This window comes from Patagioenas fasciata, chromosome 1 (genome assembly GCF_037038585.1).
Source record: "Patagioenas fasciata isolate bPatFas1 chromosome 1, bPatFas1.hap1, whole genome shotgun sequence".
Classification (NCBI taxonomy): Eukaryota; Metazoa; Chordata; class Aves; order Columbiformes; family Columbidae; genus Patagioenas; species Patagioenas fasciata.
The window spans coordinates 101,089,605-101,116,458 of NC_092520.1; the positions used below are offsets into that span (position 1 = coordinate 101,089,605).

The following is a 26,854-nucleotide window of genomic DNA, read 5'->3' on the forward strand; positions in this document are numbered from 1 at the left end:
GAGTGGCCGTTTGTTCAAATTAGTTTAATTATCTCATGTATCACTGTAATTTCTTCTTGTGGAATTAATGTCAAGTAAACCACCCTTATGATCATTTTAATTATCCTTCTTTCTAACCTCTGCTTGGAATACCCTCTGAAGGGATTTGTCTGTGTTTTTAGAGATGCCTAGATGAGTGAGAGCCACCTTTGACCTCACAGATGACTTGGTTGGTGCACAAGCATCTTTGACCCATGTTTAGAACATGGGCATATAGCTCAGGTCCAGCTGTCTTCTAATACATGTTTTCTAACAATGTTCTCCCCTGTGCAGCAGGGGAAAACATATTTGTGTTGGCTTGCTGATTCTGCATCTCATTTTACACTGGTCATGGCCACAGGAGAGTTCTGAACAAGCTGGGGACTATTTAATTTTAAACAAATTAGCCTCATCTATTAAATGGAAAGAACTAACAATGCTGTTCTGGTTTTCTGCCTGGAACCTGGGAGGACAGTCAGATCAGAGGAGAGCCAAACAAGTTCCAGGTCTGGAAAGTCTGCCTTGTAAAAGTTGGAAGTAACTCAGAAATTGAGGTGTGATGGAGGTTTATGTAGGGTTATACTTTTCAGTCTGATGACTATAACACAATTTTCAGAAGTTTGCTGTGAAGCTTTATTATTCATCATCTGATACTGCTAAGGTGAATGCAATGTGAATTGTGCAGGTTACTGCACTGTAAAATAGCATGAATTTCTGCAGAAGTAAAATCACTCTTAATGTGGTCATACACTTTAGTGATAACGGAGAAAGAATACACACAAACCATACCCTAGTGGTAGTTATAAAGGATTCTGTCATCAAAACAAAGTAAACCTGTTGCTTTACAATAGTTTTCTCTTCGAGGATGTTTATTAGGTGACTAATAAAAAAAAATTATGAAGCCAGCATAAGCTGAGGAAAGAAAGGGGCAGAGTCCATTATCTAATGTTGTTTCATAATGAGGTATCATAGTCATGGCAATAGTAGGCATTTGGATATAATGGTCTGCAGGAGAGGAAGAGAGCCTAGTCAAACTATTTCAGAGAGATCAGGATTCCTTTAATGCAGAACTTAGCTCCTTCATACACAGGCTAAACCACAGTTAAAATTAGTTTTTAAAAGAAATAGTTAAATTGATGAAAGTTTTGTATGGACATATCTACATTGAATCAAGTGAAAATAGGGCAGTGTTCTTTGCTACTAAAGAATTAATTTTATGTCAGAATTGATTTTAAAAGATTTCTGTCTCTGCTGCTTGCTCCAGCCCCCACTCACAAAGTTACCACCCTGTCAATAATGCTGCTTCAACTGTTCATGAAACACTGCTCTGAACTGGAGCTGAGAAATTATCTTACTTTAAGACAATGCTCCTTCAATACCACCAAAAAAAGATGTGTATGTATGAATGCTTGTACTCTGTATTGTTTTACAGGTCATGTTTATTATATAGTCCCACTTGGCAATCAGCAGAATAAAGGGTAGTGACCCGGCTGGGAGGCAGATGGGAATGTAGATCACCAGGAAGGTCAGGAGTAGAGAGGGCAGAGACCTTCTAAGTATCCTCTTGTACTCCAGCAAGATCTGAACTGAAATGAAAATCATAAGCAATTTTTGTTTCTGATAGTTTTTCTAAAAATATTAAATATTGTTACAATTCTCAGTGAAATGGAAAATATAAAATTCTATGACTGACTACTTAGCTGTGTAATAGTATAGAAAAAGTGACATATTCAACACTTTGCCTCAACTAGTTAGTTGTTCACTTTTGAATTTGATTATTCTCAAGTATGAGAATATGTGATCAGAAAGACAGAACATTTTCATACTACTTGAATGTGGAAACTGAAGTATAACCCAAAGTAAGATCAACTGATGAGCTTCTGACTTTTTGGCACCATCATGTTGTCTGTATAAAGTCTCAAAGTCTCTTTCTTTGGATCTGATATTTCTTAGGTCTGGTCTTGTGTCCCTTGACATTACTCAAGAATTCATTCAAGGATCAGAGAAACTATGTAGGAGTGTTCTCCATTCTCTCTCTAGTGAAAAAGCAGATGGAGTTTAGTTCTTTGATAAGGTAATTTTTTGTGTGTGTGAGTTAAGTACAATCATATTACCATAAAACAGATTCAAGTAGTCTTCCCAAAGTACTCTCCTCAGATGCCTTTACCCTTAGTGATTACAATGTCGTATTCTTGCTCATTCTTCAGTAATCTACAGATGGATAGCTATCACTTAAAGATTTAAGAAGGACAAAAAGACCTGTTAGTGTCCTTCCTCAAAAACAGAAACAAAGGCTCTCTTCTTGTTCTCTCTAGGTTTCTTGGCCCATTAAAAATAAGCTTTTTGCACTTTTGGTACTTTGTAGTTCTCCTGATCTGTGCAATCCCTGTTTGCAGCTTCATGCATTTGGCTTTTAAAATATAAATAATTTGAATTCTTGCACATTTTCAGGGAATGAAGTAATCCAAGGCAAAACATTTTGGGTTAATCAAAACTGATGTTTGAGGTTCTGTGTGCATGCTGTGCGTGCTGCTCCCTCCTTGCTTCTGCTATGCTGAAGCAAAGCATGACATGCCCCATTATCTACCTCCAAGTCTACCTAAGTGCTGGATTCTTGTCAACTTCATTTTACCACTTAAATTACCACATAGGAAGGCCAAGGGATACAGAACAGGAGCACATCTTTCACTGCTCAGTAAATGCACACAATGAATTATTAGTGTAGGCACTTGCACTGCAGACGCAGAGCTTCCCGCCCACAAACAGAAGCCCTGCTTGGTTCTCTGTAGGCCATGGCCGTGACAAACATGCATGCCCAAGAGAGAAATTGGGCCATTTTATTTCAGTTTAATCCATCTTTACTTTGAGAAATCCAGGGCGGGAGGAGCATCCATGTTTACATGGCCCTTCACTGTCCCAGGCTTTTGTTAGAGAGGGACTTGTAGCAGAAAAACACCTCAGGTGGATAACAGGGACCACGCTGGACAAGCCCACGGCAGGGCATTGGCTGAGGTATCTCTTAACCGGTAAAGATATGCCAAAGAGACGGGGGTTTTTATTTCCTTCCAGCTCCTGCCCAATCTGGTGACCCTCCACCTGCCCCAAGAAGTCTGCCCACCGCGGCTGCCTGCACCTGCCCAGGCGGCAGTGTGCGGAGGGTGCAGCAGGGCGGGCTCAAGCTGCACGCCTGGGAGGACCACAAGGAGAGACCACGAGGAAGGTTTCGACCTAAATTTCCCCTCCTTTGGGCAACGACACCACGCGGTCCGGGACACCCAGACCCCCACCAGCTCCGCTACCCGCCCTGAACCGCTCGCCCCGCCTCTGCCCCGCCTCTGCCCCGCCTCTGCCCCGCTTCTGCCCCGCCTCTGCCCCGCCTCTGCCCCGCCTCTGCCCCGCCTCTGCCCCGCCTCTGCCCCGCCTCTGCCCCGCCTCTGCCCCGCCTCTGCCCCGCCTCTGCCCCGCCTCTGCCCCGCCTCTGCCCCGCCTCTGCCCCGCCTCTCCTCTTTCGATTGGTGAGTTTGGAAGCGCCGCTCTTTTGCTTCCAATCAGCGTCCTGCGTCCGTTGCTAAGCGATTGTTTCCAGGCCGCGCTGGCCGGCCGGGTAAGGCGGCGGCGGTCATGGCGGGCGAGTGGCGGGACGTGGCCGGGGTGCGCATTAACCCGGCCGAGCTGCGCTTCAGGGATGCGGTGCCGTGGTGCTGCTACCGTGCCGCGCTCAGCGTCCAGAACCGGCGGGTGCAGAGCTGTCGTCTTCAGCTACTGCCACCGTGCCGGCCCCAGGTGAGGGACGGCCGGGAGGGAAGCGGCGGGGCGTGTCTGTCCCCCCCGACCGAGGCGGGGGTGGGTAACGGCGTCGAGGCCACCTCTCTCTGCAAGCTGGCTGTCGGCTCAGTGTTTCTACAGCACTTCACACCCCTCCAGCGTGCCTTGTGGAGGCACCCCACCCTGCCCCGGGTCCTGCGGGTCTGCATCCTCCCAGGATTGCCATGAGGAACTGGTGCGCAGCCTGCTCACCTGGTGCTTTCCAGGCTCTCCCTGAGGCACAGAGCATGGCCAGAGGAAATGTGTTACTCGTGGCTCTGCTTTTATTTTCTGCGGTTTTGCAGGGGGGCAGCTGCCTGCGGATTTGGTCAGCTAGGTAGGTCCTGTGGAAGAGGCTGATTGGGCAGGTGTAAGTGCTTGTCTGCTTTGAGCCACTGCAAATGCGAAATGCTACCATGGATGCCTGAGTAGCTTATAGGATCATAGAATTGTTTTGATTGGAAAAGACCTTTAAGATCATCAAGTTCAACTGTTAAGTTAGCACAGTCAAATCTACCAATAAACTACATCCCTAGGAACCTAATCTACACATCTTTTAAACACCTCCAGGTGTGGTGACTCCACCACTTCCCTGGGCAGCCTGTTCCAGTGCCTGACAATCCCTTCTGTGAAGAAATTTTTCTTGATATACAATCTAAACCTCCCCTGGTGCAACTTGAGGCCATTTCCTCTTGTCCTGTCACTTGTTACTTGGGAGAAGAGACCAACCCCCTCCATGCTACAACCTCCTTTCAGGTAGTTGTAGACAGCGATCAGGTCTCCCCTCAGCCTCCTTTTCCACAGGCTGAACAGCCCCAGTTCCCTCAGCTGCTCCTCATCAAACTTGTGCTCCAGACCCCTCACCAGCCTGTTGCCCTTCTCTGAACTCTCTCTAGCACCTCCGTGTCTTTTTTGTAGTGAGGGGCCCAAAACTGAACACTGGAAATTGCCAGTGAATTGGAAATTAATTTTAAATAGCTGAATAACTGGATAAACAGGAAAGAATAAGGCAATTCTCAGGGCCAAAGTTGTCTTAATTGCTTCTTGTGTGACAGTTCTGAAGGAGGGAACAGATTCTGGTTTATTGTTTCCTTGTGAGAACATGTAGCTGTCATTTCTGTGATATTTGAAAAATATTCTCATGTAGACCTTCAAATGAGGCTGCTCACTTGAAGCTTTTAAGTCAGAATGAAATGAACTCCAGTGTTCCCAGCTCTGTATTTTCCTGAGGTCGTGAGCAATTTGAGAGAGCTTCTTTATTTGTTAAATCTGTAGTTTCAAAACAAGTAAATTAGCTTAGTTGTATGTCTTACTACATCATATTAACCTTGTTGGTTACACATCCTGTTTAGTTTTGCTGGCTGGCTTTGCACTCTCCAGAAATTTTATCCCTCAAGAAGCTGAGTTTCTTGTTATTTCAGGAAGCGTTGTGTAGAAATGGATCACTTTGTTATGGTGTGAACAACAAATTTGTGAGTGTTCCAGATCAGCTGAAGGGCACAACTTTTGAAATTGTTTTTGCTTGGATTTCCTCAGGGCTGATTGATAGCTCTATTGCCTCATTTCTCTATTGTATTCTTCTAAGGTTTCTTTTGAGAGGAGTAGTCCATTTGTGGTGCTTTCTTATGGAGAGCTTTCTCAGAAAAGAGGATTTTACAATATTTTCTCGAGGTAGCATGACTACTATTAATACCATCTGATTGGTTTTGGAAAAATCATTGTCTAGCCAGACTTTTTAGAGCCGAATGCACCTTTACAATTCTAACCAGTTTGCGGTTGACGTGTAACCTATGTGGGCCCAGCAAAGCCCGGTTGTGATTAGTAGATTTATATTGGTCCTTCATCTTACTAGTTTTTTATCTGTTAATTACATCAAAATTAGGATGAAACGGTTGAACAGAAGCTAATGTTGCTTTGTGTTCACAGCAATTTGAACTATGAGTAAGTATATTCCAGGGTAGTCATCAAAATGATTGTCAGACAATTGAAGTTTGTATAATTGGATAGTTTAACTAGTAGTCAGCCTCTATTTTTGAGTGGCCAAGTCTGTGCATGCATTTTATTCCCCCTAAAATTTGATAATTTGCATGATGTAGACAGCTTTATTATTTTTTGCACTGTAACTGAAGAATTTAGGAACAAGTTGGAAACTGTCGAGTGCTTAATTTAGTAGGGCTGTGCTTATTCTGCTTTTGTTATTTTTCATCAATTTTTCATGTGCTCTAGAAGAGGAAAGGCAGAGTCTATTTTAGAAAAGAGAAAGATTACTCAATCATGATTTATGAGTTTTTACCTCTGTGAGTATCTCATGCCTTTTGCCAGCTGTTTTAAGGCCATTGTGTGTGACATGACCAATGTGACAAGATTCCACTTATGTGCTCAGCTCCAGAAAGGTCTGTTGTGTTACCCTTTCTCATTTCCAGACATTATGCTGCTATCCGTGATTACATGGCTCTGATGTGTATGACTCATCTGTACATTTTCTGAGACATTGCATTCATAGAGTGCAAGAGCTGAAAAATAACCTTTCTTGAGCTGTCACAGTGCTTCACCAAGAAATGCCTGTCAAGGAATTTAGCTCACAAAGCAGTTTTCCATAGGTTTCATTAAAAACTCTTAGTACAGTATGGAATGAATATGCATGGCTGTTTCATTGTGTTTAGAGAAGGCATACATTTTACACACTTCAAAATTAAAATGTGGCTACTCTTTCAAAAACAAGTCCATAATCATGATGCATATTATATAACAAATTTTCTTTGGCTGAGTGTTAATACTGCTAGGAAAATTTCAAAGGAGTAGAAGGAGATGCTCAAACAATAGAATCAAAACATTGTAAGCTACTGGTTTTCCAATTTCAAGCATAAATTAGAACAGAAAATGTAAAGAATACGGGGGTGATTCTCTTTCAGAAAGGAACATTCACTAAACCGGACATAGAGAGCAGACATGTATTGTGCATATGGTGATGTGAATTGTAAGGAGACTGAAACACCAGAGAAGCTCTAGACCTTGCTGTGATGCTTTCCTAGGAACATGAGACCTGCTGCATTTGCCATGACATGCTAGTAGGTTATTTGTGTATTCTGTTCAAGGAAAGATGTGTAGGAGGTGTTGGATACAAGCAGATGCCCACAGTCAACAAGAAATACAGAATTATTTTTTGAGAGAGGAAAAAGGTGCTATATGTCAGCTGTATCTGTATTTTTTCTATTTCATTTGACCCCAAAAAATGGAGGTGCCAAGGAAATTGCAAGCAGATTTTCAATGTACACTGAGACTTTCTGTTAACATCAGCTGAGTGTCAGTCAAACCTAGACCAAATTCTTATGCTCTCTGCTTTTGTTGCTGCTTTGGTCTGATACTTAATCCTTGTTACTTTCTCAGGACTAGAAAGATTCTGTATTGAGTAGTAGCTGACTTGATTTTATGTTGCTTCAGAAGGTTTATTGCAACAGTAGGAAAAGCTCTCTTGGAAAGATTAGAAATGATATTTTGCTGAACCAACTCTTCTGTATAATTGGATGGGTTAGGATTCATTCTGCCTTTCTGTTTAACTGTAAAAAGTCTGGACTTCAGTAAATAGGAAGAGAAATTGTATAAAATACTTAATATTTTAGAGTTGGTTGTGAATTTTAAATCAGTCTGCATATTCTTCTGAAAATGAAGCATATGTATATGTGTTATAATCTAGATTTGTTTAACTTTTTTTTTTTTTTTTTTTTTTTTTTAAAATTACAGTTTAAGTTGATTGTGGAGAATCCAGAAAAACCTGTTGCCTCTGGCCTTCAAGTTACAGCTTTTGTGGAATATTATCCTGAGAGCGAAGAAAATATTCAAGATAGATTACAGCTTTTAATAGAAGATCACATAGTTGATATCCCTGTGTTTGGGTATGATGGTCAAAATTTCATATGCTGCCTTTACTATTTGCAGCTTAACCTTGTGGAAAGTTTACTAACACATAGCAGATATGTCTATGTGATTAATCTGTCAATTGCACTGTGAACATATAGTAGGTTTCCTTACAATTATCTATTTTTTTTTTTTCAGAGCAGCACACTGGTTAAAATTTAATTGGGGTGATGTCCCTCTAAGATCCTAGAGAGAGTCTGGGTTTTTGTTTTTGCTTTATTCTGAGTTGGTTGCGATCACATTGATAATTTCCAATTCTGTATCAGCATTAGACAAGTTAATATCCACTCTTAATGTCTTACTCCCTTACTGAGCCATTTACATAAAAGATTTTATAGTAATAGTTCATATTTGAAGAACTGGGTAATAGTGAAATGTATGTTGTCTAATTCTAAAAATATGGTGTGTGTTTTAGAATAAAGTCTCACATTCAAGGATCATTTTCATCAATCTGTGTGTGATCGTGTGTACCTATTTGTATGGATATATGTCTTATGTATTGTTTATAACATATTGCTTGAAAAAAGTAAGCTTCTAAATATAGTTTATCAGACTTAGGCTAGGTGATTATCTGAGGATGAGGTGGAATTGCTGTGGAGTACCTTTCTCTCCTCTCTATATGAAGAGAAACTAGAGTGACAGACTTCTGTTTACAGATCTATCTTTTAGATGCCTAAATTAGGAGAGATGAATCCCATAAACCTGACAGCTGTTTTTTGTTTTTTATTGTTTTGTTGGGATCTTTTGCCACATCCTGCTGGTCTAGATAAATTTTTTTTTTTTTTAAATTACAATAAATTCTTAAAGAGAATTTTAAACAGCATATTGACATTCCCAAGAGCAACTTCTTTTGTTGCATTTGCTTGTCCAATATTTTTTCCTTCTCCCTACCTTTCTCTCTTCCTCCTCACCCTTCTTATGCAATAGATTATATGGACAGGGTCTATCTAGCTCAGCCAAGGAGATTCATCTTCCTTCTTCATCTAGTCTTCTGTGCTGCATGTAGTGCAGATCACGAGATGCAATTGTTCTTGCATGTTTCTATTCGTGGTTAAGAGGAGACAGACTGCTGTGCTGATGTAAAATTCCAAATTATTTCAAACACAGTTTTATGTGAGATCAGAAGTGCGATTGTATTAGAAACTGGGGCCTTTAAAATACAAGTTGCCTGAAGCAAGTTTGATCTTTTCATTATGGTCAAACAGTACCCAATCCAGTGATGTCATCATGCTGGTTGAGGCTCTTGATTAAATAATAGAAATAACTTCTGTCATTATCCACTTCTGTCTGTTATAAAAAGCTTTATTGAAGCCACATGAAGTGTCTATAAAACAAGAAGACTGTAAATTGATACAGGCACACATTTTCCCTCTGCTTTTATTTCAGGCAGCTGATAATGAAATATGTTGAACTTTAACTTTGACTTATTTTGTGATGCAACTAACTCAAGATAGTTTTAATTACAGTTCTTTGTACTATAATAAAGTATTTAAAATAAAATAGAAATGTATATATTGCATTTTGACTATTTGTTTAAGCTATACTGTTTTAAAGTTATAGTAATTAGTCATTAAAGTAAACAGCTGGATAGATCTTTTTTACATCTTCCCTATATATGCTGTACTACTGAACTGAGTTGCATAAACTTTGATAGGAGAACTAGGAGAAAAGAAGAACTTTTTCACTGGAGTGCTTAGTTTGTTTTCTTTAAAAATGCAAAAGTATTTTAAAATTTTAGGAAAATGTAACCATGTATTTTCTCTGCAGATTAATTCGGTGCTGTAATCTGGAAATTGACTCAGAGATTAATTTTGGTTCAGTGATTGCAAACAGTAGAATAATTAGTAAAGAGATTAGGATTGCTAACCGTGGATCATCTTCAGGTAAATATTGAGTATACATCAAGTTATATAAATGTTTTATTTTATTGGAAAATGTAATTTTATGCAAGTTAACACTTCAGTGGCCAAGAAGAAATTAACTGAAGTTCTGGTTATGCAGATTATGTGTAGCTAAAGGTTCTGTCAGTGGCCCATTGCTTCTGTACGCAGTACTATGTTTCCACTTAGGGAAGAAAAATGAATTTAGAACTTTGCCAAATTTTAGGAGTTCTCTACTTTTGAGAACCATCTGAAAGATACTATTCCTAACATAAATAGTAGCAAAATAGGTCTGCTCTTGCTTTGTTGTCTTTGTGATTCTGTGATCCCAATAGCTAAGAAATAAACAGGTACAAGTTTCCTGTACTTTCAGAGCTAAAGTCCTATAGGATGGGAGTTGAACCATATTTATTACCAGAAGTTAATGAAGGATTGTTTATCTTCCTGTCATAGCTTTTGAAATCATACAGCTTTTAAAGCATTCACATCCTTCAAATTCTGTGAGGAACTGCTCCAAGGAATATAAGAAACATGGAGAACGGAGTGTAAGAATGCTTATATAATCAAAGTAACTTATTTAACTACCTTTTCCACTGCACAATGTTGCAGGCACCTTTCTCCAGAAGTAGGGTGGCAAGTCCGCTGAGTTTGAAACAATAAATTTAAGGCAGTTAGTGATTTTTGTTCCTCACTTGTACAGCTGTTTATTATATCACAGGGTATCTTTATTTGCATTAGGTCAAGGTTGTGTGAACATTGGCTTCATAGATTTCCACAAGTAATATTGTACTAACATAAAATACGTGATTCTAGAAACACAGAAGTGGGTTGCAATATTATAAAAAAAAAAAAAAAATCGAATGATACTCTAGTTGGAACAGATTTTTTTTTTTTTTTTCTAAAAAGCAAAGGAATTTTTTTTCCTAGCCACCTCAACCTAAAGATGTAGTGTGTACTTTATATAATCAGCTCTTATACATAGTAACTTTTTTCTTTGAGGATCGATGATTAGATAAAGAAAAAGAGTTAACCTACATTACCTATGCATCTACAACTAATTTGCATGATGTGGGATTTCTCATGTTGTATAGCAACTGTTTCTAGTTATAAACTGCTGCATGGTAGAGTTTTGCAGGATTGAACACAGGCAAAATTAGAATGAAAGCAGAGATTAGTGAAGGATGTATTGAGGACAGCTGCCAAATATGTGTTTCTGTAGAGTTTGTAAATCATAATAACAGCAGGTCACACTAGCAGGCAGCATTTAAACTGTGTCAGTAGGAAGTGCTGTACGCTGGCCTGTAACTGAAGGACTGCGTTTCACCCGACGTCCCAGGCACAAAATGAGTCCTTTGTTCTTACTTCTGATCTCATATCGGATATCATCTATTGTTTGGGACCAAGCAATGTATTTTTACCATGTCCTGCACTTGGGTCACAACAACCCCAGGCAGCAGTGCAGGCTTGAGGAAGAGTGGCTGGAAAGATGCTTGGTGTAAGAGGACCTGGGAGTGTTGGTTGACGAACGGCTGAACATGAGCCAGCAGTGTGCCCTGGTGGCCAAAAATGCCAACAGCATCCTGGCTTGTATCAGGAATAGCGTGGCCAACAGGACCAGGGCAGTGATCGTCCACCGGTACTCGGAACTCACAAGGCCCCACCTTGAATCCCGTGTTCAGTTTTGGACCCCTCACTACAAGAAAGACATTGAGGTCCTGGAGAGAGTTCAGAGGAGGGTGATGAGGCCGATGAGGGGTCTGGAGCACAAGTCTGGTGAGGAGCAGCTGAGGGAACTGGGGCTGTTCAGCCTGGAGAAAAGAACACTGAAGGGGACAGCTTCTCGCTGCCTACAACTACCTCAAAGGAGGTTGTAGCCTGGAGAGTGTTGGTCTCTTCTCCCAAGTAACAAGTGATAGGATAAGGGAAGGTTCAGGGAAGGTTCAGATTGGATATTAGGAAACGTTTCTTCAGGGAAAGGGTTGTCAAGCAGTGACAACAGCCTACTCAGGGAAGTGGTGGAGTCACCATCCCTGGAGGTGTTTAAAAGCCATGTGGATTAGGTTCTTATGGGCATAGTTTAGTGCCAGTGTTAGGTTATGGTTGGACTTGATCTTGAGGGTCTCTTCCAACCAAAATGATATTATGTTTCTATGACTGTATTCTTCCTACCACATTTGAAACAATTTCTTGTTATCTATGAGACAATGGCAGATGTGCTGGCAGTTAAATACACCTCTAATATTTTTTTCACCTTTAAAAATTATTTTATAGCCTGGAAATATTCACTGTTCTCTTCTGTGATAAACTGTGTTGTGTACATTCCAAATAATGAAAACTATTGTTACCTGCAATATGCACTTAACTTTTTGGCTACAGTAGCTGCCTAGAACTGTGTGTAAAATATACCATAAAATGTTACTGTAGAGCTACTTTAGGATGTTGTCACTTTTGTTTGGAATGTGAGTACCTTTTCTGTTACAATCAGAACTTGCAAAGTGGCATTGGACATGAGGGTGTAATATTTTAAGAAACCTTGGAAATAATGATCTACTCCGTGTTAGAAATAGTTTTGAAAGGATTAACTCAGTGTTTCCTGTTTCCATAGGAAAACGTACTACTTCTGAATATAAATCTGCAGCTTTGCTGTGGAACTTTCTGTTTATTATTCTGTTTCTTTTAGGCACGTTTAAAATATCATATGATGGGATTGTCCTGCATTACATAGAACCTACCAGTGGAGTGGTAGAACCAAAATCTATACAGAGAGTTAAAGTGGATATCTGCACAGATGTACCCAGAATCATCAAAGAAGTCATAAAGTGAGTGTATGACTGAAATAATCCAGCTATATAAATTACATTTTTGTCTGTTAATAATTCTAGTCTTCGCTATGATTATTTATTTTAAAAAAGTTAAACTCCTAGGAATCTGTTGCTGTCTTCTACATTTTTAAAATTAAATTAATTTGATGATTAAATTATCTCCACAGATATAATGATGTGGGATGTTTGCACATCTCTGAGTATACAACTAACCAAGAGCTTTTGTATCTTTCTCCTTCCTAAACATCCTGTGTTCCATACTTTTTTTTTTTTTAGCTTCTGTAACTCTGCTTTTTTTTTTTTTTTTTTTTTTTTTGGTTGTATATGTCTTAAGAGTCTTAGAAATGTTATGATGTCCTTTAGTGTATCTTATTTTGAATGGATGGAATGTATTTGCAATCACTAACTCTTTTAAGAATAGGCTATTTTAAAATGTCTTCCTTGTCTCTCTTCAAGTGGTGAATACAGCCTTTTTAGGAAGTGCCAGAATTGGAAGTGGGTACCAATCTGGAAAATACTTTTCAATATCCTGTTTTCTTGTAACAGGAAATAGAGTGTGGAATTGTTTGTGTGTGTGTGTGTGTTTGGTTGGTTGGTTGTGGTCTTTTTTTTTTGGGGGGGGGGGGAGGGGCGGGGGGGTGGTGTGGATGGATGATTCCTGGTTTGTTTTTAAATTATTAAGGTATGTGACTTTAAAGTTCAGTTCTTCCCGTTTCTGGTTTTTGTAGCCTGTTGGAAAAGGACGTGAAATGAGAAGAGGAAAATTCTATTGAAGTGACAGTGGAGACAGTATCTTTATTTTGCCTCACAGTTACATCCTCCTTCATGTGATATTTTCTTTGGTTAATGAGTTTCAACCTTTTGGTTACAATGGATCATGCTTTCTGCCTTTCCCTTGCTGTCCAGGCTGCCACCACTGTTTTCTTCACCCCATCTTGGTTAAACAGCTGCTGTCTCCTGCAGTTGACGTAGTAAATGGAAAGAACATAACTACACGGAGCTCAGATTTCATCCTTCACCCCTTCCCTGCCTTAAATTCTACATAATTTTCTCAGTGAATTTGGCATTTCTTTCCTTGTCAAACCTTACACAAGTATATAGATGTATGTGTATATATGTATTTAAACAAATAGTGTAATATTGAAAGTCTTATAATGGGTATTTGACAGGAATTTGACTTGGAGAAATAGTAGAGTTTTGATGAAAATATCCAGATTATTTCCATTTGCCTTGTCCTCTAAGCATTTTGCTTCTGTGTGTAAGCAAAATTATTTCCAGAGGAATCTGCTAATATTTTTTTGAGATTTCTTTTCTGTCTTGTAAAATCTCATAATCATGCTTCAGAAGTTGAAAGAAGATGTTTAGAGAGTTTGAGATCCCCTCCCAGATCCCTTGTGTAGTTATATATGCGGCTATTCAAAACAAAGTTTTGTTTGTTTGTTTGTTTGTTAGTTTTTCCAAAAGGATAATTTATTCTTGTAAAACAACAAATTATACTACTAAATTTGATTATTTTTTTTCAAAAAGATCAAATATGTTTTGTTCCAGGAGAATTCTACTAACAAATATTTGTCCGTTGTTGATATCGCCCTTTGATGCTTTGTGATATGATCAAGATGAACCATTCAGGCAGAAACAACAGTATTTCTTTTATGGTTATTCAGATAAAATTCTAGCTCCAGTTGCCTAAGATAAAATTACTAAGTATATGCCAAAATTGGTATATAGATATAAAGATTCTCAGAAATAAGAGCAGTGTATTATTTGTGGACATCTCTGATTTTTTTAAGAGGCTGTATTGTTTCAAGCATTAAAAAAGGGAAAAAAAACTCAAAAAGCTCCCTAAAATTCCACTGCATAATGTCAGAATTTTCCTGGCTGGTAATATTCCTGTTAGGTATCACATTGTCAAGTACACTTTTTTCCCCCCCTCCCTGCTTAGTTGATCTATAGAAAGCCGTTGATTTGAGTACTTTGATTAGATTCAATTTTGTATGGGTTCTAATATAAACTAAACTGATTATTTCTAACACTTTTCTGCATTACCTATTGCTTCTTGCTACTCTTACTGACAGAGTGAATTTGCAAGGTCGTGGCTGTGCTGAAGTCTGGATCAAAGCTGTTGTGGTTGAACAAATTCTGAAAGTCCTAGGAGTGTCTTGTGGAAATGTATTGGAATGCGTTAACTTTGGACCAGTTTACTATGGGTCTTCAAAGACTGAACAAATATCTTTATACAATGGAAGTCCTGAGCGCATAGACTGGGTAGCAGTACTGGAAGACAATGCCGTTGGAGGAGAGATGGTAAGAAACAGTTCTGTTTTTAATTTTAGTTGAAAACTTGTTTTCATTTCTGCTTTTGCAATTTTTGTGACTCCCTATTAATTTTCTAGTGGTTTTATAGATGATGATATTTCCTGATCAATAGCCTTTCTGAAACTTCTGTCCATCCAGCTAATTTTTTACTATAATTGAAGTTTGGAATTAAGTTTTTTCTGTTTCATCATGTGACGTCTTAACAATGTTAAGTACATTCCCTGTGTGTGGTTGCCTTTTTTTTTTTTTTTCCTTTTTTTTAGTGGCTTTGCTTGATCTACTGGATTTCTTATAATTTTGTTAGAGTTATCAAAATATACTTTGATTCTGTAAGATGTTAAATATCTGTAGTTTCACTTTTTTTTTTTCTCAGATAGTAAATTCATCTGAGTGAGCATCATCTTTAAAAAAAGGAATTCAAAACATTGACATGAAATGTAAATTTTAAAATTGGTTAATTATCCATGTGATATGTAACTATGTCAGTTCTGTTACTTACATTATGTCTTTCTACTTGTGAGAGGTATGGAAATGTATGTGTAGGAAAAAAAAAGAAAGGGAGGGAAGCAGAACAAGCTGACCTATTCCACATTTTGACTATTTTTTAGGGGACAGATCTTGAGGGGAGTGCAGATGCTGTTTTACAAGACTTAAACCTCAAAAACAGAACAAGAGATTTAGATGTTTCCACCTTGATCTTGTGCATTCCCAATCAAGGAACCTTGCTACCTTATGAGAAATCTTTGGTTACATTGTGCTTTAGTCCAAAGTGAGTGAGTAGTCCAAATTAGACACACACACAAGTTGATTAGTCTCAATTATTCTGTGAAGAGCTGTGTTAGAAAATAATTTTTAGTTCATGTGTTCACAAATTTGTTTTCTGAATGATTTTTTATGTATTTACGTGTTAAAAGAAATTGCTTGACATGATACCATAAATGAGAAAGCAAAGTCTGAGGTGATTATCTGTGAATTATTTTATAATACATTAAGGAGGTATTTGAACCAAGAATTGGTTAAGCGTGTTTTGTGAGAACGATAATTTTATTAGATTTTGCCAAGGGAAATAATTGCAGCTCTTTTTAAAGATGTTGAATCCCTCAAGACGGTTGAGTTCTACAGTATCAAATTAAGTGCCTTTTTAATGACCGCAGATTTATTTAATAAAGATATAGTTTATGTGCAGCATTATGGAAGAATATATATATTTGATCACCAAGAGACTGAAGTGTTTTGGAGAGCTCTCCATTAAGAAAATGTAAGCATAAGGAAACATTTATTCTTTGGCTAAGGAAAACAAAAAGAAAATGCGCTCTTGCCATTTTCCCTTACTAAAACTCCAATTACAAGGGATTATTATGCATGTAGTGTTAGTTTGGAAAACTGTTGTAGACTGCAAAAGATATCAAATGACTACTATAATAAGCATACAGATATTGTTGAGCATAAATTTGTTACTATTCCATTTTCTGACAGGAAGTATAAAGATCATTTGTTCAAGCTGCAACCAACAGCAAAGAAGGCAGACCGGATGATGAAAAATAAGGCTTCATTTTTGCGTGGGTTGGGGTTCAGTGGTTTGTTGTTTTGCCTGTCTTGTAATTAGAGATTGTGACTCTTACAGAAAACTTGATAGGGACTTTGGAGTGAGTGACTCACCCAGGAAACAAGATTACGTGTTGTTTCTGAGATTTGAAGCTGTTGGGAATAAAGATGGCTATCTGCAGACCCTCAATGATGGTACCACAGCAGTCACAAGTATGTTATTGAAAATGTATATAAATGATAAAACTATATATCTTGGAGTTGTTTGTGTTTTGTTTGTTTTTTTTTTTTTTTTTTTTTAAATTTCTTTCTTTCTTTCTCATCTTAGCCCTTTTGTGGGAAACCTGCGTTTATTTATATCAATACAAATACATTATTGTAACTTACATCTTTAATGATTTGGCAGCAAGAACTCTTTGAATAGTGAGCAGAAAAAAGGAGGGAAATGTGCATGCCATGAGTACACCTGCTGGTAGTGAACACCTTGAACTTAATGATAAATATAAATATTTGGAGAACATTAAAAAACCCAGCCATTTGCAAGTCACAAGCACTTTGGTATAGCAGTTTTGCGCATTTTCAAGTAAATATTTGATCACCTTCAACTTCCTTAATGAGGGAATACATTATCTAACAACCATTATAAGTAAGCATGTCTGTGTTTGTAGAAAATTGCGTTATAAATCATATTGTATTATGGTATTATTTTGTTTTTGCAACAATACAACCACAGTATGATTTTTTTTTTTCTGTTTGTAAACTAATAGGTTTGTTTGTTGTATTTCTCTAATGCAGCAAATCATCCTCATCACACGGAGTTGGCTTTGACAGGTTCCGGGCTTCCTGTCATGTTAACTGTTAATCCAGGACCAGTTATTAAGTTTATGGACTGTTTTTTTGGTGAACAAACACAAGTTCTGTGCACACTCAAAAATGAATCTGAGTCCCTTCCAGTAACATTCAGTTTCCGCAAGACTGCTCACTTCAATATTTCTCCTGAGAAAGGGAAAATTAAAAAAAGGTCTGCAAAGGTAATTACATGGTTCTTTCAGTTTATGTAGACATGCAGATTACTTTGCAGTGGTTATCAGTGGAGTTTCTTTAAGGTAAATCAGAATAATTCAATTTCAGTAGCCCTGATGTTTAATATTTTCTCCCTGTGTAGAATCTTCTAATGCTCTTTCCTGTACACAAGCAACAAGTGTTATTTAAATTTGGAAAAAATAATTATAGTACTGAAGAAACTTTACCCATGTTTTTCCTGGCTTTGAATTTTTTATATTTTACTGACTTGAGAAGACTGATTTATACTCAAACCTTTGCAAGATCCTTTTATTTCATTAAATTGCAAATACTCTTGTGTAACACAACATTTCTTTTAATGGAAGAAACTTTTCCATATTTAAATCAAATAGAGAGACATTTATAATTTCGTAAAACTGTAACTCAGGGCGCAAGAGGGAACAATTTGTGCCAGAAATGAGCAGGTGAGACTTTGCGATGTTCCACTGTCTAGCAGTTTTATGTTTCCATATATTGCCAATTTACGTGTGGCAGTTGACATATTCTAAAAGCCCAGTCTTGAACACCTGTCTTAGAAGTACACGTGGAGAGAAGTGACACAGTTAAACAGACAATGACGCAAAACAAAAAGTCTTTTTGCTTTTCTGCTGTCTCATAATGACTTTTCTTTTACAGGATGTGATATTTTTATTTTCTCCGCATCAAATAGGAACATTTAAAGTGAAGCAAGTTGTTGATATTATTGGTATAAGACTAGAGAAAAATAATTTACAAGCTTTGAAGACAAAATCCTTTCACCGAATATATTTAAGATTTATTGGTGTGTGCAAATCTAAACGAAAAAACATCCTATTCAAAATTAATCCTGGTAAGATGCTAAAAATGTAAATGAAAAGTGATAAAGTGTTTTAAAAGTACACTTTAAACATTTCAAAGATTTTTTTTTTACTACAATTTGTTTGTTTTTTAAAAATTAATATATCTTTGACTGTCGAGGGAATGCTCAATTGTATGACATATACCCATAGGAGTGAAAAACAATGGCTAAAATAATGGTAAACCCTCCCTCATATTTTAACTAAAAGTTAACTATTAAAGCATAAATTTTTGTTGTATGATTATTTAGCTTTTATAAATCAGAAAACAAAAGCTTCAGTTTTTGACAGCAATGCCATTCCACAGTGCTAACGTTTCAGTTCTGACTAGAGAGATGTGTAAAGTACAGAAAAAGTCAGAAAAGATAACGGGGTATTCTTTATTGATTAAAAGTAAATACTTATGGATGAATTTGCTGGTAAATACCTGTCCCATGTCCTTTGAGTCTTCTCATCCTATGAAGCCTATGCCAGCATAAATAATCTTTCAGGATATTCAATAATTAATCTCTAATTTGTTCCTCATGTTCCTGATGTGGCCCATGAACAACCACTTTACAGTAGATTTGACTCAGCCTGTCAATGGATTTTAAAACCAAAAATCCAGAACTCCTGCATTTTTCCTGCTTCAAAACCACAATTAAAATACGTTTCTGTAGATCAAAGATTTCATGTAGTATTCAAGATCCATCAGCTTTTCTAAATGCACTTGTTTACCATTTGCTCTCTTAATGTCTCCATTCTGCTCCTGTTTGCAGGTTTATAAATAGATTACGAGGGGGTATCCTGTGCTCTATAGGCCACTGGTATCTGTGCTTTTTTTTTAAGCTTCATTGAAGCGTGGAAGGAAATTAATTTTTTTCAGGTCCTTATACAGATGAGTTCTCTGTCTTCCTGTTCTCCCAGTCTCTGGCTAAGTACCTGTCCTTGTCTCTCTGTATTCAGTGGAGGGGGCAAGAGATTGGAATGAAGCTTCTCACAAACTGAGCCTGCCTGGGCAGTGGAAGCTGTAATCACTCCTACAGTTTGGAGGATGGAAAGCAGGGTTTTTTTTTTTTTAACCCTTAGAGAGTAAGCAAGGGTATTAGTTTAATGTATCAATATTTTTACTGGTGAGGGAGGAAGGTGCAGTTGAAGAATTGATATATGTATTTATTTATAGTGCTGTTTTAAACATGTGTCAGTTTATGTAGGAGAGGTGAGCAAACACATGCCCTGGTTTCTGTCAAAATTTTTAACTTTGATGTGTATGTGTTTTTATAAAACTTGAGTGAAAAGGATCTAATCTCTCTTGGGAGTTCTTTCTCAAAAGTCATGTTTGTGTTTGCAGCCCTTAAGACAAGCTTTAGGACACCACAGACAGTGTTGTGACAGAGGCAGCTTGGTGTGTTTGGTTATGTGCATATGCAAGACAAAACATCACAGCTGGACATAGTATTAATAGTAGTGGTTTGTGCTCTAGTATTTGTCTACAATCTAGGCCAGGGAAGGTGAATGCCTGCTAGTATGGTCTGAACACCTTCTTCCTCTTGTCTGAGGAAAAGCGGATGAGTGACTGATTGTTGGGTTGCTGGGTAGACCAGTATAAATTAAGAAATATTTTTGAAATGCTTTGAATTCTAGTTAGAAAGTGTTAATGTAAGTGTATGTAACATGTTTTATTTGCATTTTAAGGTATAACACCGATGATTTCCAATGCAACTGGGCAGTTTGTAGTTGATGGCACAGGACAGTGCACTGATACAGCACCTGTGGCAATACTTAAATCAACCCAAACACAAGTTCATACTCACCGGATAAACAGGAATTGTAAGGATGATGCACTTATAGCTTTTCCTAATGACCGCGCAGCCAGCATTAGGCCTAGTGAACGGAATAAAAAGTACAGGTAAAAATTATACAAATATAATATTTAAAACCACACATTTGTATATGACTGTTTACTTTTTTTTTTTTTTTAGGCTGAAAGTTCTTTAAAATTTATAGCATTCTACTTAACCTTGAACCTCTTGCACATAAATTTCTCAAGTTGCTTTTCTTATGTGAAACTGCAAATCTAGCTATCACAGTTTCAATATTTCATTTTTATAGTTGCCTTTACAAGGTCAAATACTAATAATCAACTGTGATAAAAATAATGTTTGCAATGAAATATGTATGTAGCAAAATCAATATATTTTCTTTCTAACAAGACTCAGATTCATTTTACACGTGTAGTGAAACTACAATTCTCTTTAAATATTTAGGACTATTTTCACAAAGACCGAGAGATATAATTATATAGATCCAGAATTTTCTTATACTGATGATGAACGACTGTCAAAAGAAGCACATAAGGAATACTATGCAGACTTCATTTCTAGTTTAAGACGGTGTTGTTTACAGAAAAGTGCTGCTAGGTAAGACTTTGTTTAAAGGATAAGTAAATACTTTACGCTCATATTAAGAATATTTGTATATACATGCTGAATTAAACTAGTGACACCAGTCATAAACCTAAATTTGTGCCATGCTGAAATGCTTATGGTCTTGGGACCTTCATTTATAATGCATTCAAAACCTATTTTGTGCAAATGTTCGTTTAGACACTTACATATCACTTCCTGGGTAAAATGTAGGGACAGAGGCATGGAACTTAAAATAAGATGCCAAGTTTTAATAATAGTTGGTTACAGTTAGTAGCAAAACCAAAACATTTATTATGTTGGATTTCCTTTTCTTTTCTTTATAATAAATGGTGCATATTTCCAACTGTTATGTCTAGCTCACCCAATTGATGGATTCAGTGCATAAATTATGATATAATTTGTGGAATGAAGCAGATAAGATTAAAGGATTGTGGTTGTCTTCTAGCCTTATCGTAAATTCGCGCTTCATTAGTCTGTGTGTTTGGTTGGCATGCTGTAGAACAAAATCATGGAAAAGCATAACTGACAGGTCTTCTACTTTTCCAAGTTTTATTAAAAAAAAAAAAAAAAAAAAAAGCCTGTAAAGCCTCTAAAGCAAGAAAAGCAATACCTTAAGAGTGTTAAGTTTACAATACCCATTATTTGAAAATTAATAATGCCAATGCCTTGTTCTTGTAATCTCAATTTACCTTGCTCTCTTTATATATGTCATGATTAAATCCTGCAGAGCGGTATTTAGTTTATGCATGCACATTATGTACAGTTTTCTTGAAAAGAATTGTTGTGTAGTGGATGAACTGCTGTTTATATGACCATAACACGTATGTTCAAGATATATTCAAGGCATATTGCATGAGGAGCAAGAAAAGAAAGGAAAATTTCACAGTTATCAGATGAATTTCACTGTTCCTATCAAACATAGTAATAATTTTCTGAATACTTGGTATGAAATATCTGTGCAAGATCTCTGGAAGTTTCACATCTCTTGGTTTCAGGTGAAATTGATTGATTGGGTTGAACTTTGACCAAGAAAGGCTAATTGCTTTGGAAATTAGTAGTCCAGTTCAGGCATATACAATTGGAGGATCCTTTGTAGTCTTTCCATTTGCTGACTTTTAAGCACTTTACTTCACAACTTAATTGTTCTTTAAGAGGCATTTGAGACATGATATCGTATTTATATTTTGATAGCCATAATGCTTGCACCATATTTAGTTAAGCACTTGCCACAAATGTGTGACAGATGTTAATCCTTGCCTAAACAATACAATAAAAGACTTTTCAAAGCATTTTCCAGACTTGAGCACTTATCATAATGAAATATTCCTACTTAAAGTATTATTTGTTATATTTAGAAATCTTAAGTAGTTTAATGTGTAGAACACTGAATGCTCAAACTTCTAGATTTCCATATTATTTTTTTTCCCCTCCCTTATAGGAAGTTTTATAAATATAATAATTCTGTGAACATCGGTCTCAAACCAGCTGAAGGGCTTATGTCACCAAGAATTTCAATCACAGATCTTCACAAGGAGAAGCTACAGTTTAAAATGCTTCCTTCAGATGAGAATTGCCTATTAACGAGTCAAAAGCTGGCAGCAATAGGTTCTAAATCTTCAATTAAAGAAGTAAGTTAAATACTTGAGTAGTAATGCAAGCATAATGTGATTACCATATAAAAACGTGCAAGAATCTTGATGTGCTCTGACAAGATGTCTTGTGCTTATAACAGATTTGGAATGGGCTTAGTGCTGTGCCATCTTCTACCCAAGAGAAGGAAGACTGTAGTCTAACCTTGACATCAAAGCAACTTCATCAAATACTCATTGGTAAGATTTTTTAATTTGGTTACTAGATACATATAGTTATAAAAGCACTTAATTATAGTAGCACAATTTATGTTCATAGTACTTCACCTTAAATAGAAAATAGCTTAATTTGGTGGCAACTTGATCAGTACAGTAGTGTTAAACTAAAAATTTGTATTCCTCGGAACGTACTGAGATATGATTAGATATGAACATGTAAAAGGGGAGCTTCCTTTAAAGACTGCTCAAACCACAGCCTGTTATAGAGAAATCAATACAGCATAGGAGGGTTGCTCATATCCTTATGCTTTGTTATCGGATAGTATCTTGAACACTAATATCATCAAGGTTCATGGCAGTGTTCAGGATGTTTCTGGAAATTAACAGTGAAAAGTGATACCCCCCAAAAAGTAAAACTTCTTCAGAATCCTCCTTCAAAATAATTTCAGTGGAAGGCTCTGTGCTGAGGAGTAATATCTTGAAAGTCTGATAGGAACTCATCTATTATATTAAGAACACTTGGTACTAAAAATGGTCTATTTTAAGGTCATTTTTTCTTCAGTAAAATTATTTAGCAGCAAAGTGAAAATTTTCATTACCTTTGGGGCTTTTCTTTAAAAAAAAATTTCAATGAAGCCAGAACTTGAATAGTGTAGTTGTGTATGCTGATACACTTCAGGAAAGGTAGAATAACATAAACATATTAATACAAAGAGTACTTAGAGTTTTGTAAGGTGCTGGATTAGTGCCATGAGCACTAAGGTTTGCAGACCACCATAAAAACTGGTGATAACAATAAATACAGTAGTGAGATAATTCTGTCACCATCAAATTACATGCATTATTAAAACAAGTGGTCACACATCCGGGAGCAAATAAACAGGTTAGGTATGTAAATTTTCGGTGAATTGCCAGTTACCTGGCCACTTAAATATCTGATTAATAAAAATAAATATTTATGATTATTAATAATGCTTTTAGTAATTAGCACATTGCTTTTCCTATTTTAACACCTGGCTAACACAAACAGAATTCAGTTGATGCTGGCTTTTGAATTGTACTACTGAAAACAATCACAGAACATGCATGCCATTTACTTCCAAATTTTCGTGTGAATTTGTTCTGCTACAGGATTGTTCTAGCTGACTGATTCTGTAATTTGGTGAAGTAAAATATTTTGATTGTGATATTTTAGTAGTTATGCTTCCATACATTAACTTTCAGTTTTTAATGTTGAAGTTTTTATTTCTTATGTGTTTCAGGTCCTTCTACTATAGATTTTGGTGACGTTTGTGTGCATTCTACAACAGCCAGAAAACTGCATATCATCAATAACTTGTTAGTTCATATATGGATACAAATTGAGATAGAAATTGATGAATTGCAACAGACGAGTCCATTGTCTCAGGTGGTGCCTCCTCTTACAAAGACTCATATTCCAGTTGTATTTGAGACAAACACTCTTGGAATGTTTAAAAAGTAAGGCTTCTTACATTTGGCTTGATTTACATATTTTCTTTGCAGTAGTATGATAAAGAAAATAATGTGTCTGGTTTAAATTCAATGTAATTTTGATAGGTGTTAATGGTGTACATTTATTTGTGGTGATGTTGCAATAGTTAATGCAGTTTTATTTTGCAAAATTTTGCTAGCATAGTAATGTTTCTTCGGGTTTGAAACAAACAAACAAATGACAAAAACAGCCCCCCAAAACCAAACTATTCTGTCTAAAGCTCAAATAGCCACAGGTATATTAGGGAAAAAAGTTTATTATTACAGTGTATTTGTTAGGAGAAATTTTATGGAAAATACTGTGCTCTTTTCGGCATAGTGTTGCATCACTGCATCTATGCTCAGACCTTTTGATGGACCTTATGGATAAATGTATAGGCAAACCTTTTTGCAGCCTTCTCATATGCACACAGAACTCACACTTCAGTAATGTTGTTAAAATGACTATATGAGGTAGATCATCCTTTGGGACCATCTTCACTTTTAACATGATTTAAGCTGTTTGTAAAACAATTACAACTTGCTTTCTCTTGTCACTCTTAACTGTGTGTTCATACTCAGTTATTTTGTTTAGTATTTTCTTGCTAATTATTACATTTCACATAAATATTACTCTGACTACAACATAATGCGTACAAATATTGAGAAATATATTTTTTCGTTACAGATCTTTCACTTACACAATAAATAACCAACACCCTGGGCATGTGCTGGTAGTTGCAAAAGCCGTGTCTGTTGAACTTGAGCTGTCTGCAAGGGAACTGATCTTAAATCCTATTCCTGGCTACCTAGCAGGGACAGAATTTAGAACAACTGTCACACTATACAATCCCAGAAACCATCCTGCAGGATTTACTTGGAAACCTGTTAATACACATAGAGGAATCGCATTTTCTATACAACCAGCCAAAGGTATAGTATGCAAGTACAGTGTGTATGCACGTATCTTAAATGTCAATAATGTTAAGACAAATGTTCAGCTGATGCTATAAGCTATGTTTGTTAGATTTGGGTCAATATCAGTGTATCCCGAAAGCAGCATCAGATCAGAGTGTTAATTAGTACTATAGCAGCACTCCCTGTATAAGCCCTAACACGAATGCATACTCAATGGAGTTCATTGTTTCTATGTCCAGCAAACAGCACTGACCATTTTTGTCAGCATGGATTGCTGATATTTCAAAAGTGAGGCACCTATTTAATAGCAATGAGCAATATTATACAGCTCATCAGGATAGGAAATTTTCCAAAAGCACTGTATGAATGAAACTGTTAAAAATTTGATGTAGACAGTCTGAGTGACACAAAAGGGATATAATCTGGGATTAGTTTCCACTTGCATGATCGATTGATATTTGTTAGAAGTGTCTGAGACATTAGATTTTACCTTTCCTTTGAAAGACAGTGTTCTGTAGGAGTATGTTTGAGCTCCATTATTGAAGAGCTGACTGCTAACTGAATTGGCATTGTACAATTGAAACAAGAACTGACCGGATCAGGAGCTCGGTGTGCTGTGATTCTTGAGAAAATATATTTCTGCTGATACGAGTTTAGAATCAATTGCAAGTGAGAAAATGTATATAGTCTTACCCAAAGGTGTTATTTCACAGGAAGAATAGTCTGTTCTTTTATTTTTTTCAACATGACTATTTGAGTAGTTCATGGCTAGAGAATACCAGTGAGCTTTTAGTGTGTTTAACTGCAAGATCCTAATAAATAAATTATGCAATTGTCATGAGAATTCAGAAGCTAATTTTACTTAATTCAGCATACTGTTCAACAACTTTGGAATGTAGGCTTAGTCTTCTCTAATAGAAGGTAATGTCACTTTAATGTGCTTATGTTATTTCTAATTATACAATGTAATTTGATAATTGTACATGTGTATGCTGTAACATGTACATTATGCAAATTTATTTAGGCTCTGTGGAGGCATATAGAGATCTGGACTGTGAAGTTGTTTGGCATCCAGGGTTCAACTCTCCAAGAGCAGGAGAATTCAACTTGTGTGTGCGTAAAGGAAACAAACTTAAGTTGAAATGTTTGGCAAAGGTAACAATTCATATAGCAGATTTAGAGGAGCAAAATGTGTGTTTTTTAACAAGTAATTTCTTAAATATATATCTATTATCACATATTAAAAAAACTATTTTAATTTCATATAGCTTTATTTGAGATGTTTAACAAAGAACATTGCTCCACAGACATGTTGGAGAAGGCAAGCCAAAGACAATTTGCCTTTTTCTTGCTGCTCGGTGTTATACTTCCTTTGGCACCACAACTTAGTGGTCCTTATAGATAAAGCAGTAACTGCATTTCTTGGCTTGCTTAGTTTAGCCAAACAAAGGGTTGAGAGGTGGTATGATAGTTCTTCAGATATACATTAAAGTGATAAAAATCAAGGTGTGTGTATGTTTCAGAGCTTCAGGGTAACAACAGTCTGTAACATAATTTTGTGTTGTTATTTGAACATGGTATTTGATAATTTGGAACACAATCTTCTGGATAGTCTTCTAAACAATGAAATTCACCTTAGGTTAATCGTTTGTTATCCTGTGTTACACGGCAGGGAGTGTGAAGGAGACAGACTGTGGTGGTGTTTTTTTTAAAAAAATTTTTTATTCCTCCCAGTATATAAATCAGGATGCGTGTAAATTAGAGTATTAGCATTTCTACTGCTATTAAAATCTCTGAAGTATCTTGTTCTGATCACACATTTAGGATTAAAGTAATGACAGAGCTTGTGCTGTTAATTTAAATTCAGTTAAAATACTTTTGTTTGTCTTGAAGCTGGCTCAGAAAATATCTCTGGGTTTGTATCTGTTTGCTTGGAATCTAGACGAATTCAATACATTGGGTAAATCTTGTCTCACATTTAAATGGTGTTTGTCTATTCAAATACTTCTAATTTATGCATTTCCAGAAGTA

General features: G+C 36.7%; 1 protein-coding gene across 3 annotated transcripts in view; it reads left to right on the forward strand.

Moving 5' to 3' along the window:
- The first annotated feature begins 3,639 nt into the window (after nt 1–3,639).
- Nucleotides 3,640–26,854, forward strand: part of CFAP47 (cilia and flagella associated protein 47) — a 298,916-nt gene continuing 275,701 nt past the window's right edge. For all 3 annotated transcript variants that reach the window (XM_065848704.2, XM_071812057.1, XM_071812059.1), the window contains exons 1-16: nt 3,640–3,801; nt 7,564–7,715; nt 9,505–9,620; nt 12,298–12,436; nt 14,515–14,743; nt 15,364–15,524; nt 16,380–16,513; nt 17,096–17,331; nt 17,999–18,191; nt 19,873–20,086; nt 20,445–20,597; nt 22,045–22,234; nt 22,339–22,435; nt 23,677–23,893; nt 24,594–24,838; nt 25,848–25,978. In XM_065848704.2, coding sequence (XP_065704776.1) covers nt 3,640–3,801; nt 7,564–7,715; nt 9,505–9,620; nt 12,298–12,436; nt 14,515–14,743; nt 15,364–15,524; nt 16,380–16,513; nt 17,096–17,331; nt 17,999–18,191; nt 19,873–20,086; nt 20,445–20,597; nt 22,045–22,234; nt 22,339–22,435; nt 23,677–23,893; nt 24,594–24,838; nt 25,848–25,978 — 2,769 coding nt within the window. The remainder of the gene's footprint in view (nt 3,802–7,563; nt 7,716–9,504; nt 9,621–12,297; nt 12,437–14,514; nt 14,744–15,363; nt 15,525–16,379; nt 16,514–17,095; nt 17,332–17,998; nt 18,192–19,872; nt 20,087–20,444; nt 20,598–22,044; nt 22,235–22,338; nt 22,436–23,676; nt 23,894–24,593; nt 24,839–25,847; nt 25,979–26,854) is intronic.